At 45.0% G+C, this 17,281-nt stretch overlaps 1 protein-coding gene across 1 annotated transcript in view; it reads left to right on the top strand.

Annotated features, from left to right (window-relative positions):
• LOC131293535 (tribbles homolog 2) overlaps positions 1 to 17,281 on the top strand; it is a 32,946-nt gene that overhangs the window by 12,670 nt on the left and 2,995 nt on the right. Inside the window, exon 4 of the mRNA XM_058321611.1 lies at positions 13,420 to 13,611. Coding sequence (XP_058177594.1) covers positions 13,420 to 13,611 — 192 coding nt within the window. The remainder of the gene's footprint in view (positions 1 to 13,419; positions 13,612 to 17,281) is intronic.

Below are 17,281 nucleotides of genomic sequence, written 5' to 3'. Positions count from 1 at the left end.
GAGAGAAAACAACTGTTGGGACGGTTGTTTTTCTTTGGCATGCTGCCGGCGATCGTTTGCCTGCGAGAACGAGTCCTCCGACTCCTCAGCCCTCGGGATCAGTTATTGTATGGTCGGTATGTCCTCAGTACCGATTGTGTATGCGCTTCCGCGCTGGCTAAAGCGCATGTTTCCTCGATCTTTACTTCGGTTGTGTAAGTTCACCACCACCACCACCACCACCACCGTCATACAGAGAGTGAAACTTCACCCTGCCAGAAGGTGGTTCGGACTTCCTCAGCCGACAGACGGCGGAAAGTTTACCTTCCCATGCCAAGGATAGGTTGCGGTACATTCGATATCGGCGTGTAAATATGGGAACACTTTGCACCCGGTCTCTCTTCCCCCTTACCACGCGATCGTTCACGACATCGATCAATCCTTACCTGCCCGCTGCGTGTTCGCCTAGGTTAGGGATGGCTTCCTTCACCTTCTCGCCACCGGCCGTTCTGAAGTTCGAGCGAAAGGAGAGGTTGCACATGGCTACGAACCTCGCGATGCACTTCTACTGCTACGAAGAACTGTGCCCGTGAAGAAAGGCACACCGTTGCACCTTTTCTTCTGGTTGGGTTCTCTAGGTAGAATCCCAGAACCCAATGCCGATATGTTGCCATCACGTGTCGTCCTACCTAGCTTCTAGGAAGAATCCTATTGCAAACCAACCAACACAGACAAGGATTCCTTTTCAATGGTTTTTTTTCAAGCGTCAGCGAGGGTTTGTTCTTTTTCGATCGCGACTAGATCCGTTTTCAGGATTCCAGGACACGGTTGACTAAACGACCTAATGGGCCACCGGTGACGAGAAAGGGAGAACGAAAGAAACACAAAGCCTACGGGTGACAAAAGGTACATACACCCGCACTTTGTTTCGGTGTGTGTATATCGGTAGGGTAGAACCAAGCCGCACTGCAAACACCCGTAGGAATCAACGCACCACGCATGGCATCATTTTATGGTACCTGGTAAAAATGGCGATCCTTCGGCTGAAGCACGCATACCTGCGAGATTGAGATCGTGGGTACATACCGGGAAAACTTCTACACACCTCTACCTCTACCGGAGGACGAAATTTCTTTAGACCAAAGGACGGGCGAACCAAAAGGAAGCCCTCATAATGACGCTCCGTTGGTGGAAACTGGTGCACCATGGACAGATGTCGTCGTTGGGAGACGCATTCGATTGCGTTTGGACAAAAGAGCAGAATTTTGGAGCGCTTTTCTGTGTTCTGAAGCTACTGCACGCACCATGTTTGAGAAAGACGCCGTGCGAAGCCAACGGCCATAAAGATGTAGAGTGGTTCAATCGATTACGTTGGGCTTCTGGGTCGCTGGGTGGCAACCAGGGATTAGAGTGGGCAAGATTTCAAACGCATCGGTGGAGATCATATAAGTTCCAGGTGCAATTGGCTGCCAAAGAGGACGTGATGTTATAGAGCTGTAAAAGCCAGTATATGGCTGTAAATTCAAAGTTGTAGTGCAGTGCGATGGAAGTCCATATACATTTTTAACTTATTTCTGTTGATTCTTTCAATCGACCGATATAATTCTTCACATCCGGAAAAAAGATTTTAAAAGTCTGATTTCAGTCCTGATTTCTCAACCCGAGTAAGTTCAATGGTAGAAAGAAATTGGAAGAAGGTTATAAATGTTAAGACCTGCATCACTATGTCATGTTGTAAAGTGGTACTGATGATATTTTACAGCCTGGTCGCATAAAGAAAAACTCCGAATCGTACTGGTGTATTTTGATGCCACTCCATCACACTGATTGTGAGTCAACAAATCTGGTTCCTGAAATATTAGGTATACCAAATTAATTTGAATTATTGAACGCCATTGCTCCTAATGTTAAGGTAACCACAAAAAACCATAAGTTAGTTCTATTTGTGTCACACAAGTAACTTAAAATTGAGGACCTCAAGAGTTTTGAAAATACTTTACTGGACGGAAAAATACGTGGAAATACTCACGCTTGCGTTTTTGTGATCAAGAGTATGTAGCACCGAATTCAATTTATTTACTCTCCAAAGGGTATGTTCACACGCAATAGGCTTATGCCGATGTTCAAATGGTGAACGAGTTTGGAAAACTCTCCTTCTGGTGCATTAGACTTTCAATAGGCCTTCCCCAAAAACGGCCTCGCGACTGCAGCGTCGTAATAAATTGTGCGCCTTGCTTGCTGACAGTTGCGTTGTCGGTTTCGCGTGCTCTCCTCGTGGTTCAATTGCGTAACTGAGTGAGTGTGAAAAACTATCGTCGCCGGTTTGGTGGGCGCCTGACAACGCAACCAGCGAACGTCCAGAGGCGTGATTAGACTTGGAAAGAAGAAAGCTGCGTGCGCCATATTTTTCACTTCCCGGTGCCGGTCTGCGGTTGTAGGGTCTGATGTCGCTGTTTGCGATTTGGCGGACGGGAAATAATTCCTCGTGCAGATTGTTGGTTAGGCGAAATATGTAACACACAGACGGTGTGCGATCGTGCATTAGTATGTGGTTTGCTTCCCCGTGTACTTGTATGCCATGGTGATCACTTTTTTCCTATGCATCGAGTGTAACAGAGGCACCCGTGTTTTCCTGTCGTGTTAAGCTCACCTAACACCTAGCCCACTCCCGCTTGATCTATTGCCTAACGAAAGCGCAATTGATTATTAAATGCCATTATCGGTGCCCGGGGGAGTTTTTTTTTCTGCCCTCCAATGCACCGAAAAGCCTTCCGTATCGGTGAAAGAAAGACACTCGACCGATGCGATGCAACCGACCTGTGGCAACTGCAGGGAGTGGGAGCGATGGAATCTGATCGCACGTAAGCAAGCGTCCATCACCATCCTCAGCAGCGATGGTTTTTGCGTTTTGGGAGAAAGTGTTACACAAAGCACACCCCGCGATTGAAATGCAATCCGTGGCAACGACGAGGAACATCTCTGAGTCGCATGAATAACGCAAAAAGCCGGTTGACTCGGTGTGCGCACCCCGCCCCCTGAAGTGCATTCGGTGCATATGCATCGCTGTTGTCGTTGCATTCAGGTGCGGTGAGGTCACCGGTTCTCTTTCCTGGATCTCTTTTCTCTGCATGGTGTGAAACGTTGGTCGGTAGGTTGCTGTTTCTCGGTCCGTAAATGTTTCAGCCATGCTAGACGATGGACTCTTTGCGGATGACGGCGTTGTGCAACCTTTTTCGCCATTGGCACAAAGGCACACGAGGAACCAGGAAGTGAAGCATTTCTGCCGGTTTCTGCGGCGAGAAAAACTAAATCTTCCACCTGTATCGTGCTTCCCGCTTTGGGAAGGAGTTGCGAAAGTCCAAGCAACCAAGATGAACCTCAAAACGGGAAAGAGTGAGAGACGAGAGCGGGAAGGAGATCGCCCCATGGGGTCAATCACTTCATAACTTTCTCGAGCTACTTCGCGGCGAGGCTTATGTTTTCGTCGTCGCATTTCCTTGATCTTTACAGCAATGTTACGAGCCAAACCTGATGCCCTTCTCTCTATCTCTCTCTGGTAGCAGGGGAAAATAAGCATGCAATCAAAACATTGAAGAAATCTCGGTTCCGCTGAGATGGCCGGGAAATGGGCAAAGGAAAGAAAGACAGAAAGAGGGAAAGGTTATAAACCAGGCTGTACTATCCTCACCACCGTCCATGTCGGATGCATGGTACAACATTTTCGCAATTGCATATTTTCGTCTCGGTTCAGGTATACCGTGCCTCACTCTCTGCACCGTTAGCGGCGCTATGTGAAACCTTTGGAAAAGTGTGTATAGCCTTTCCACGGAAGGGACCGGGCAGCCGGTCGGTAGGCGTCTCGTAACTGCACGGAAGTAAAGCCCCGAGCACAGAAGAGGCAGCATGTGATGTGTATGGATAAACGGGAAGCAGAACGGAACAGATGAGAATCGACGATCGAATCGCCCCGTGTTGTGGCCTGGTGGGACAGGAAAAACTTTTAGATAATGGACAGGAAATTGAAGAATTCCGGGATACGCGTAACATGTTTTCCGGTGCTTTTGGAACTGACTGTGAAGTAGAGTGATGTGGCTCAAAGCGTTCGGTGGAAAAGATGCATAAGATTCTGAAGTGGAAACACGTTGCTAGGCACAGATGTCTTATCTGGTGGTTGGATGTAAAGTGATACAAGTTCCTTTTCTTGCTAGGCTAGATGTTTTGACGGTGTGTTAGTCCTGTGTACCATTCCTGTTCCAGAAAGAAGAAGTATTTTAACGATGTGTTGTTGGGAAGCGTTCGATTTTTTTGGTGAAATGTTGAATGTGCTGCAAATATTGCAGACACCGATCATGTGTGAACATACGTTACCTAGCTATATACCACGGCATTCGCCCAACATATCATGTTGGAAGCCTAGAATGCTAGCGCCACGGGCCATAAACAGTCATAAAACATTCGCCAAAGCCAATTCGCACTCAGTCCGGAGACCCACACCTACGGTCAAGTATCCGTTGGCTCTGCGAGCCTGTCAATAACCTTTGGCGGCTGCAACGAAAGGCAGCAGCTGGACCGGATCGTTTAGCTAGTATAGCATCGGTTCGACAAACTCCTCGGATTAAGGCACAATCGCGAAACGCAAAACGAGTCGCGTACCCCTACGTACGGTGGAGAAGCACATTAAAATTGCTGCCCGGCGTTGACCGTTCCACTGCCTGCCAACACCAATATTATTTATTACGGCCGCTGCTGCAGTGCGCACACCGTTTCCATCTTTGAACGTTCCCCAGACACCAAATGCGACTTTCAGCTCTAGAGCTAGTACCCTCCGGTGTGAGATGGGGCAAAGTTGCGCACTTTGTACCAAATAAGCTTAAATTTGGATTGAAAATAGCAAGCAAAGAGAGAGAGAGAGAGAGAGAGAGAGAGAGAGAGAGAGAGAGAGAGAGAGAGAGAGAGAGAGAGAGAGAGAGAGAGAGAGAGAGAGAGAGAGAGAGAGAGAGAGAGAGAGAGACTATTGAATTGATTACCAAACAAGACAGAGCTTTTCCCTGCATGAGAATATTTACGTACATTATGGGAAAATGCAATGCAAGGCTGACAACATTTTTTTTGCAAATCGTATCAATAGACTTGAATTTAAAATAAACTTTACAATTGGTTAGCATATTGGTATATTATTGTAATGTTATTATTACAAGGTTTTCTTATTTCGCGTAACGACCCGTCTTCGGTAATGCCTACCCTATGTGGGGCTTACTCGTCTGTTTATAGTTTGTGTACGTGGATAGTCTGTACGGTCTCAGTTGGGATTCGAACCCACGCCGTCGAGGGAATCGATGTTTTCCCCGGCGTAACCCCTCGGCTGTCTGCTTTTATTCTACATTACAATTAACAATTTCAAACGCCAAAGACACAAATTCAAACGCGTTATAATATTGTTTTTTTTTTTTAATTTATACATCTGTACATGGTATGTCAAATGGTAAACATTAATCAAATAACTATTGCTGTGCAGTTCTAGCAATTTTGTGACATTAGCTATGTCTTTGGGTTTTCAATAATTGCTGCCGCGTAAGTTTACTCTCGCGCACACTATAGGCTGACCATTTGCAAACGAACCACGCACACGCACGCGAATCGAGAGCCAAGCGGTTTTCGATACATGATCACGCCTAGGTGATCGTGTCCCCTCGTGGTACTTCGCGGGCTTGCCCTTGCCCGGTCCACGTTTCGATCAACCAACACACTGAGAGACATATCCCAACCGTTGGTTGTACTATTTTTATTTATAGACAAACACACGGCGCTCGGTAAGTTTATTACACCACAAATGTGCTGCTGATGTTGTGAGTCTACGTTCGCGTTCGAACTGACAGTTTTAGTGAAGTCCCTCGCGGTAGACCCTCGCTCGCTTGCACGCAAACTCTCTCTCTCTCTCACGCGGAACGTCGCGGACTATCATCTCTCCACCAGCGCCGCATCCTCGACTGAATGTCTACGCGACTCGAGTGGCATCTTCGCGGCATGCACTTGCACATGGTTGGCGTTTGGATACAGCTCAGCTTCAAGTCGAGCATTTCGCCAGCAGCTCGCGTAAACACACGGCGGTGGTGGAATGTCATCCGACAATTTAGCAATGTTTAACCGATTACACTGACAGCAGCGCCGGGCATGATGGTGACGGCTCGCAACTGGGGGGACTGGGGTTCTTTTTTCGTCAAAGATGAATCCCTTCCCCACCCCCCTTTGCGTTCACGCCGTCCGTTTGGGCCGACTCATCATGGACGACCGAGCGCGGCGTTAGAGGATTACAAAATTCTAACCTAACCTCGCGAGGGCGAAAAATGATCGGCGAACGATCGGTCCAAGATTCCCTTTTTACCGCTCCGCTTCTTCGCCGCTCCGCCGCCGGTTCGTCGACGAACGTTGAGGCAAATAAATAAATCACAACTTACGCGCGACGCGAAATCGCATATGAACGACAATCCGAGCTCGATCGTCTGTTCGTCGGGCTTGAGTCGAACTGCAGACCGGGCTTGGCGGCGGACCTTTTTTCACGTGCCATTGCATTAGCATGATGCAATGCTAATACGCCGCCGTGATCTGCGCTCTATTGCACCTCCCCCCCGACGGGCCGTGACGTCGTAGACACAACACCACGCGACTTGGCGGTAGGAAAAGAGCAACAACTCTATCGGCGACGGAGGGGAAGGAAAAAGTTAGCGATACCGGTCGGCCAGCGCATAACGCGACGCATAAATGTGGAGTAAAGTTGTTGCAAGTGAGTTGAGGAATTGCGTTAGGTTTGAATTCAACCGAATATGAGGCCAAGCCGGCCTGCTCCACCCGGGAAGGTGGAAGTTTACCGCCCGGGACGCACTCTTTTTGGCACACCGTCACGTTTGGGAAGTATGTGCGTCTTAGAGGAGAGGGGGTTAGTGGCGTCTAGTGTGGTGACGACGCCGAAAGCACGCATAAAGTAGCCCCGATTGCGAGCATCGACACCTCGAACGGCCACATGCACCACTACTGCGCCCTGTTTTGCACCCCATTTGTCCTCCGTAGATCCCGCTGTGCGCCGCGGCTCATTTAGCTTTCGACGGACGGGCGTTCGGCGGTTCTGAATGGGTTCAGCAAGAGAGTCTTACGAAATGCTGGTAAATCCTAAGATGCGGGAGCCCTCGGGTGGCGCACGGGGAGGGAAGGGAGAGGGGCGGGTGTCGAAACACGATCAGTCCGAGAGGTGTGTCTGGTGACAATTTATTTATTTATTTATATTTATTGTTTAGCTACCTTTTCCCTTCTGTCGATTGGCAAAATGTTGTAGCATTAAAGGTTCTGGATCATTTGTGCAACTTGTCCCGTGGCTTCGATTGAGTGATGACGAAATAAGCAAAATTAAGTCCATCGAAACTCCAAATGGATGTTTTTCAGAAATTGAAGACAAAATTATCCCATTTTTCAATTCATACTACAATACTTAATGTAGAAATAGAAGTTCTACTTAAATGTGTTTGTTAAAGACAGATTGTCTTTAACGTCGCTCTAAACGGAATGAAAAAAAAAGAGAGGCAACCAGCTTTCTTTTCCTACTACTATATTCACAACTTTCTTGTACGTTATGTGATTCGTTGTGCGTTGTGCCAAAACATTATCTGACTTGTCACTTTGTTTTCCGTGTTGCAAAGAGATCATTAAACATGTTACAACTTATTGGCATAAGATGGGTTGGAAGTGACCTATATGCTCATAAATTTTACAAAATGCTATTTATTAATAAGTAGAATGGTGATTGACACTTGAAACTCAAAAATCTTTTTTATTTTTTTTTTGTCATAAACTCAGTTACCCATTTAGAGACAATTTCTTAGTAAATCCAAACGTGATGCTTTAAGTAAGCCATGTGTACGGTGTGAGTAATAGTTTATTTGATTCATTTCACGAGATTGCGAAACCACCATTCCGCGGTTCGTATGCTGCCAAAGCTCGCCGATCGCCGGCTCTCTCACCATGTGCCGTTTGTCTCCTGTATTCCTTCATCGGAGGTACACAAAAAAAAGAAAAAAATAAGCCAACCCCCAACTCCCCCCCCCCCTCGCTCTCCCCCCCTCGCCGGCGATGAAAAGGTACCATTTACGAAATACAACCATGTTCAACCTTTCGACGACAGGACACCACAAGCAAATATACCACCACCCGGTCGTCGGAAAAGGACCGTCGCAAAATTGCCACCCCCGATTTGGACGTTCGGGTGACGGTGTTTGAAATTGGGAAAGGAGGATGAGGGGCGGGAGGCCCGAATGTTGGGTAGGCCAAGGAAGAACGTTTCGTGGAGGGTTTCTGTGTGGAATCTTGTTGCACAAACACGCATCTTTATTTTTGCACGCTGGGTTGCACACGCGGGCTTCTTTTGGTCACGACGGGGTCAACGCAAAACAGTTGATAAAATTATTGTTTATACATTTCGCACTCCAATTGCGTTGCGCCATTAGGTGGTTGGGTGGCCAAAAATAAAAAACGTTGAAAACAACAAACCGGGACCTGCCGCATCAGAAGCAGCAGAAGTGTCGGTATCGCAGGGTGTGTCCGCGTTTTCGGCCATAATGATAAGCAAACCACGTCGGCCCCGCGGAAAGAAGAAACAAATGGTAACAACAACTTGCCCAAAACATGGTTCCCCGGCGTGACGTGTGCGCGAAATTACCACACGTCGTCGCATTACGAGCCTGGCGCATGCCCTCGGGAGGGGAATGTTTGTGAAACTGGTTTTCTTCCGTACGCCGTGCCACGCGAATGGCCATCTGTGTGCCGCAGGAAAGTTCGCTTCCCGGCCGTAGAAGGTGGCGCCCGAACATAATAATCTACGACTAAGGCGGTGCAGCAAGTTGCACAATGATTGGCTGCCAAACATAATAATTCTCTACTGAACTCTGATACACTTTCGAGAAATTGATAAGTCGGTTGCGTTGTATGGCCATCAAGTATTTTCGAGTATGCTATGATCGATTATGTGAACATTAAAAATGCAATTTTTGCATGAGAGACATATTCTTAGCTTGAAAATATTTTAATTATTTTCTGTTACTCACCACTTTTAAAATCCTTTTAACTTATTACCACTTTTAAGCACCTTTCAAAAATAATACCACCAACGGACGAATGTTGCATATGTTTTACAAACGAAAAAAGGTGTTAAAGAGGAGGTAGAAAAAAGCAACCAATAATTCAGCTTTAGCAGTTAAAAGTTCTCATTAATCAGCCATTTCGAAACTAACCATATCTTACACAGAAAAAAAGTTATGGAGCATTAAAAAATTTATGTTGAATAAGAACAATAGCGCCCCCCAAATATATGGAGTATGTGGTACGGAACGTATTAACAGATTATGAAAACCATAATATTGCTTTCCTTGCAAGTAAACTCTTGACAAACAGAATATAATCAAATTGCAATCATTGGAACTCTTAAATCAATTCAGACCTTTGAAACCATTACCTTTGTAAAACCATTGGATAAAATGATTAACAGATCTTTTTTTGGTTTTATTTAAATTGATTTGGATTTTGACTGAAACCTGGATAAAGGTGACCAATATGGTTGCAATTACTTTGTTGGTTTATGTACAATATGTACAATCTTCAATGGAGAGTTAAGCTTATATTCTTCTTTAGTAAAAACTCTAAAATATACCGTAAAAAAGCTTTTCAGGTTTTATCAAAACATAAAATAAGATAGTTCCTTGCGTTCTTATACATTTTGGTAAAATACTGAAAAATATTATTCAAAATGTGATGATTCGTCCGACGTACAAAAATTTACTCCACCAGGATAACGAAATTCGTTTCATTCCCAAAAAGAAAAAAGGGATCAAAATTCTAAACCATTAAACAACCTCTAAAATGCAGCAAAACCTGTCTCCAACGGTGCCAAATCCGGGGCCAATTTGAACCTGGGGTACACGTGGGATGAAAGTTCAGAAACCGAAAGCAAAACCGCGTGCGAAAAGGGTAAAACATGCCGAATTTGCAATTCAAAGAACCTATTTTTACCAAACACACCACCACCGAACGCGGTTCATCGGTTGCGTTAATGTTATGCAGAAGAAGAAGAAGAATTTAACCCCCCCAAAATAAAGGTGATCCTCCGTGCCCCCCTTTCGTCGGGTTCCCCTTGCAGCGATGGCAACCACCCCGAGTTGCATACTATTGGCGACGTGATTCTTGTCATAATTTTTACGTAACCCACGCGGCGAAGCGAATATGGCACTAAGAATAAAACTAACCGGTGTGTCTTGGACAGTGCAGGCCCAATATCCGGTTTCCGGTTGCGATCATTAAAAAAGGAACACACACACACACTTTCCTCGCTCGCGCGTCGGTTTGTGCACGCTTGCCTTTCTTCCACCCACAAACGCATAAAACACACAAGAGAGGCAGGGGGACTACGATAAGAGCTGCGCTGCTCTGTCTCCGATGGTTAACAACTTCCCGCCCAATCAATGGACCATCAAAGTTATTGGTAGAACGCCAAGTGGTTGTGTAAACACGCGATCGCAAGCGCGACGCCGCGCGACATCCATCTACTACATGGGGGGCGGCGAAGGAGCAGAAGGGAGGGCGGCGAGCGCGGAGACAACCTCTAAAATCGTGGCCTTCTACTGCCTGTTGGGTTGGAGTGGCGCGAGGGGGAAGGTTGGGTCGGGGGAGGTTACGCCGATGGCCGCGACGAAGCGTAAAGGTGACGACGCGTGACGCGCGGTGGATCGAAGAAAACCGCAAAGAAAACGGCTCCGCCGGGTCCACCGAGGATCGGGCCGGCGGTTGGGGTGGGATGGTGGGGGATGATCGGTGCATGGAAGCTCATTTACATGACAACAATCGGTGTTTCACCTTCAGCTGAACCTCGGGCTGGGAGTAGCAGCACCGGATGTACACTGGGGGTGGGAAGAAGGGGGTTTGTGAAGATGGCCAGTGAAACGGTAAAGCGCCCCCCCTACCATCTTGTGATACTACTTCCATTTTGGGTTTCTCCTTCTGTCGGTGGTAATGAAAAGTTTCAGTGTGAAACAGAAGCCGCCTGGAGGACACGACGACTTCGTTATGATGAAACGGTTGTGTGTTAGCTCTGCTCAGGGGCAGCAAGGCGCGGGGTTAAGCAAAACACAGGACCGCAACAATGGACCGAGAGCGGGACAAACATAAACACTGCGGAAAAGATATGTTGCATGTCTCCGCGAAGGGAGAAGATCGGTGCAATATGAGGTTGTACTTGGTGTTTGTTTCTTCACTGAAAACCGTGCCATCCATCGTTTCAATTGTAAGTAGTCCATCGGTCGGCATCCTTTTACGATGGGAAATTGTCGCCTTCAATTGCCTTCGATTGGAGCGAACACAACGGCTGTGTGTGTGTGTGTGTACCTATTTCTGTACGATAGGGTGATCGAGTGATCTTCAAGCATGGCCAGCGAGTGTATTGGCTGTGGAAGCTCGCGCGCGGTGAGGTAACGCCACCATAACCCTGAGGGCCAAGGTAGCGGTCGTGAAATCGTAATTTTCACAAAGCCGTGGCGAGAGAGAGAGATGGAGAGAGAGTGAGAGTTTTGCAACAACACCGAAGTCGAAGGATTTACTTGGCTGGAAAATGGGGTTTCTCGCGAAGGACGGTTTCATGAAATTCAAATAATCGCTCAATGCGAAGCCATCGGATTTGCGTGTGTATGCGCGCATGTATGGGTCCTGTCAAAGAATGCCATAACAGACTTATTTGGACACATCATTAGAATTTCGGATTACGTGCTGCCGAGAGTCCTTGCGGTTGCCGATTTCAACTGAGTTTGATTCGGAGGTGTTTCAATTCGATAGTAAAATTTCACCACTTAAGAAGGTTAAGTTAAAAAAGAACGATGAAATTGGACAAATGATCTAAAAGTTCTTCAATATGAATAAGAAAAGTTGAGTTAAGCGAACCTAATCAAAATGAGAATTCAAAATAATCGAAATTTACATAAATGACTTAAAATATACAGCACTAGTAAAATATACTTTCGAAACAAAAAACAATTCATACAATCGAAAAGATCTGAACATACAATAGTAAAATGGTGCATTGACAAAGATCTAATCTTTATGTACTATTACTGCTTTATGTACTGTACTGTTGTGCTTTATGAATCTTTAGGCGAAATGCATTCATATGAATCTTTCATCTAAGATTTATTCATATGAATCTTTCATCTAAGATTCATTCATATTGACTCATGAATCTTTTGGATTTGAATTCGGGGGATTCGAATCCTAAACCGATGATTAATTTTAGGAAACCTTCACAAATTTTTCATAAATCTCAAGCGACAAAAAGAAGAACCTCTCTTCCAATGTTTTGCATTTTTCCTTGATTTTTATTTCTCTCGAGCTTTCTTTTAGCATTTACGAATCTTTGAGATTCATGAATCTCTTATTAGAAGATTTATGAATCTCAAAAACTATGTAAAGAGTAATTCATGAATCTGAATCAGAATCACACAACTCTACTTTATTGGAATTATAGAAACTAGGAAACAAATCGATTAATTATTTAAGTAAAGCAGTTAGTCTTCGAGTAGTTGTGTCAGGATTATTTTTATCGTACCTTAAATTAATAATGCTAGCATGTTTTACATGCTATTATTCAGGGGTCGGCATAGATTTGGCCAGATGATTTAATGGCCAGATGATTTAAAGTAAACCGAAAGCACGGGCCAAATACCTTAAACGATTATTTAATGTTTTCAAAGTAGTACCCTTTAGAATGTAGCATTCACTTTCCTAATATTAAAGATACATTGAAAATGAAAAAGATTAAATATTTTAAATTTTATTGTTAAACTATTTAAAACATTTTCATACTTATTTTCGTTGAATTTCGTTTTTTTTTTGACATATAACAGGAACACCTCATTCAACATTATTAATCTTCAATTTTGGAATGAAAACAAACTTTACATCATGAACATTATCATAATCCATAATCCATTATATGCTATAATTGAAAATTAGCTTGCAAGTGATAAAAAATGGTTTTGGTGGAAGGCTTAGCTTCATTAGATTGGAATATATCCGTTTGGAAAATTGATACAAATTACCATTCCTTACTTTTCGGGGTAAAGAGAGAACTAATGTTCAATCAAGGAATTAAGTTTTCACGTTGTCAAGAAACCCCTCCATTGCTTGCAGAAAATCAATTAGCGCACGCTCGACCAATCTTGGGAGGTCCGCATAGGTTTTCATCACCCTGACGTCATTATCCCGAACTTCATGCCACACACAGTGGTGTACTCGAAAGGGCAACAAATTGACCTAGCAAAAACATCATTAGCCTAACGACAATCCGCGTCGAGGAGGAGGAGGTTCCAGTGCACTCCGTATTGACCGTTTCCCTTTTTTTTCTTTTGCTAATTGCAGGACGCACCTGAAGCTGGAATCGCTGGAGGACGCGGTGGTGCTGGACGACCCGACCGAGGACCTGCTGCAGGACAAACGGGGCTGCCCCGCCTACGTGTCGCCGGAAATCCTCCGCGCCAACACGACCTACTCGGGCAAGGCGGCCGACATGTGGTCGCTGGGCGTGATTCTCTACACGATGCTGGTCGGAAGGTAAGCCAGCCCCCACAGTGCAATACTAGAAATTACGAGAGACGTTCGGATGGAAGAAGAGTCGGCCGGGGTCGGGCATCCCAATCCGCCCGGGTTGCGAAACGGAAGTGTGTAATTATAGCCGTCCGACTACGGCCGCCGCTCGTTTTGGCGTGGAAAGGTGGTTCAATCGATAGGAGATCATTATTCCAGATCAAAGGCATCGCCTTCCGGGAGGCCCCGAAGGGTAGTCGGGGTATGATTGAGTGCTAATGACAAAGTCATACCGAAACTCATCTCCGGAAGTTTGCTTTCGTGCAGTTCCGGTACTTAAAGCAATCTCGCTTGTTGAAACACACACACACACACACATATTTAGTGTACGCAATAAATCACGCCAGCTGACGACGATGATGATGCCGTTTGATCCGCTCGCATGCGGTTGAGTGACCCCTCCAAAGCCCGTTTCATTGACTCACCTCACCAATTCAATGCAGAAAGTCACAAGTTCCGACAGTTTGCATCGGCATGCACGAACAGGATTGGATCACGACCAACGGAAAGGTGACGCGATTCCCGGGTTCAGATTCAGGAACTGTGCCAGTCAATGACTCGGTTTGTGTTGCCTATCGCTCGCCGGTTTGTGGTGAGTCGGTGTTACTAGCATTACCTCCACTGTGTTCGCGAGTAGACGCGTCGTCGATGTTGGCAAAATCACGTTTAATCTTGTTTCCTCCCGCCATTAGCCGTCGTCGTCGTCGTCTTCGTACAAGCGCGATTGTGGTGGGTCATGCGAAGAAGGCAAGCGCGAGCACGAACAAACGAGAAGTTGGAAAAAGAGATTGTGTTCGCGGTTCGCTTCCCAACGGGCGCTAAACGGTATTCGTACACGCGGGACGGGAACGGAGAGAAGAAAGAGGTTACCCCTCCTTTCGGGAACTGGACGCGGGAGTTCACTGCTGATGATCGATCCGACAGCGCGGAAGGGTTTTACCGCGACGATCATCGCACGCGCGCTGCCTACGTCAGCCTTGGCTGACATCACTCCGTGCGGCTAAAGGTAGCATAATTCGATCGGTTCTAACAAGATTTCTTTTATGCTAAGATTAGTCAGTTTTTTTGGAAACATGAAACAGAGGTAGACAAGCTGTTTTTCGTTTTATCTTGCGAGCTTTGTGTTTGCATGACTCATGCATTCCAGTGTAAACGAATGTTGGGAATGTTGGTGCAATCTTCTGATGTTCGGCGAGCAGAAAGCATAATTCCCCAACAGTAAGGAATTCCAGGAATTCCCGGAACCTCCAGAAGGAACTGCATAAGCGGTGAATCATCATTCTCGCGGTCGCTCTCGTTGTTGCACATAAAGCAGTTGCAAAACAAGCGTTACCGATGTGCATTTGTGGGATAGGCAATCAACACTTTTGTGAGGAACACAAAATAACATGTTAGACCAGGGCTCGGCATACAATTACTAAAAACGGCCTGATGATTTTATAAAAACCGAAAGAGCAGGCTGGATACCTGAAAAGATGATTTAATGCTTTCAAAAATGAATGGAGTACACATTTTCTAAATAGTAGTTACATAAGAAGTAAAAGATAATATATTAAAAAATTTGGTAAAAGGGTCGGTGAGTACAACTTTTTAAAACACTTCCATACTTATTTTCGTTGTATTTTGATTTTTTTTCAACAAGTAATCGGAACACCTCGTTCAACAATTTTAATCTTCTTTTTTGGCAAGTAAACAAACATTTTGAAGCACTAAAGTTATTTTTTGTATAAAGCAGCACGGGCCGGATAAAATCAGTTGGAGGGCCGGTTTTGGTTTTGCCCACCCCTGTGTTGGACTATGTATCAATTTTTATATTTAGACTTTAAATATACACAAGCTATCGTTTGAACACATGTGCTAGGAGAAAATTAAAATTCAATGGCATTCCTAATGAAAACGAATATCTGATGGTCTAACTATGATACATGCCAATCTATTGTTAAAAAAAATAAACTATTTATATATGAAATGGTTCATAATTGCTTATGAAACTAAATATTTTATTTCCAAAAGTATAAACATGTTACTGATAAAGTTTGCAGTTTGTATCTTTAAATTTGTGTATTAACAATTTTGAGCTTTCTATAAAAGTTATAGAAACATTTAATAATTGCAATTGAAAATATTTTTTCAAGGGCATGGTTGCGTGAATTATTTTTAACATTTCAAAAATGCGCAAGACTTACAGGCATGTTTTATTATTTTTACCTGATCGTAAATTACAAACCGTCTTGTATGCAATTCAGATGGGCTGCATGCAATTTGTATAGTTTCGCAAAGCATCGCTTCAACTTTTTAAAAAATATTTGCCAATGTTACAAAACAAACTGGTACAGCTTAGATTAGATCTTTTTCTTTGCAAGCCTTGGGATTTGTTATTTTTCCAAAGTAAACCTGTACACCTAGCTTTACGGAACCCGTTCGTAGTGTCAAAAAGTTAGTCAAAAAGCACCTCGCATGGTTTTAAAAGGAAAACGTTAAGGTACGCGTGTACCCTTCTAGTTCTTCCTCTTCCCAAGCCGTGACAAACTGCCCAAAGGGCAACAGCCGCCCCACGAGTCTCCCGGTACAATGGGAAGGAAACGTGTAATAGACGAAGAAAAGGATGCAAACGCCGCAAAACAAAACAACACGCAACGGTCAAACCAAAGATCGGGACCGAACGACGAAAGATGTCGATCTTCCAACGCAACACGGGCAAGAAGATGTACACGGCGGCAAAAAGCGAGAGTGTGTAGCGCTCAGGAGGGATCGAAAGGGATGAATCGGGACGAGGACACGACTTTTATTAAGCCTTTCTCTGCCCTGCCACGACAAAAGCCAGAAGAAAAGGGAAGCGAAGCTCTGCCGTCGCAGTCGGGAGTCCGGAAGGATAACTCTCGCGGCAGGTGCACACGCGACCACATTCTGTTTTTGACTCCAATTTTTGGCGTTCCCTTCCTCCCAGTCAACGGGTCCGCGACCCGTGTCCTCAGGTGTTTTTTTTTGTGGTTTCACCTTTCCGTTGCGATTCATACGAGCCGAAATGCATTAGAAGCGAGGCAGTGTTTTTGTGCGCGGTCTTGCTGTGCATTCGAGAATCGAAGGAGGGAAGATGGACGCAATTATGGTGATAAAGAAACGGGCAAAAAAAAAAGAACGAACGGCGAACGATCGTGTACGTGCAGTTTATTTATAGGAGGACACGCGCTCGCGAAAAATAAATTGGTCGCTACCAAAAATAATCATTACAAAGGACCGAAGTTTGGGGTCCGTGAAACCCATAAAAATTAAATTGAAGATTTGAAACGTGAAAAATTGGTCAAGAATGCATCTCAACCGCATCAGTATGAAAGAGAGTTTAAAGTTATAAACGAGATTGAGAAAGCATAAACCGACCGATAGATTAAAAGATGTCCTCCAAAAAAGACCACAGAAATGTGGCCCTCACATGGCGTGGTTTGATGAATCAAAATCACCTGCGTTTATGCTTGCCATGCACCCGACAGATATGGCCACTTCCAGGTGAAGGTCAACGAAACGTTTGACTATCAAATCGCAGCTGTCATTCCAGACAGAAGAAACAGCCCGCCCGCTATTGAGAGGGACAAGCTGTACAAAGAATCGGTGCTCGGGGTCGATTGCTTCTTTTAAACTT

The sequence above is a fragment of the Anopheles ziemanni genome, chromosome 2 (assembly GCF_943734765.1).
Source record: "Anopheles ziemanni chromosome 2, idAnoZiCoDA_A2_x.2, whole genome shotgun sequence".
Classification (NCBI taxonomy): Eukaryota; Metazoa; Arthropoda; class Insecta; order Diptera; family Culicidae; genus Anopheles; species Anopheles ziemanni.
The sequence above is the reverse complement of the archived record's forward strand: the minus strand, read 5'-3'. Positions and strand labels throughout refer to the sequence as shown.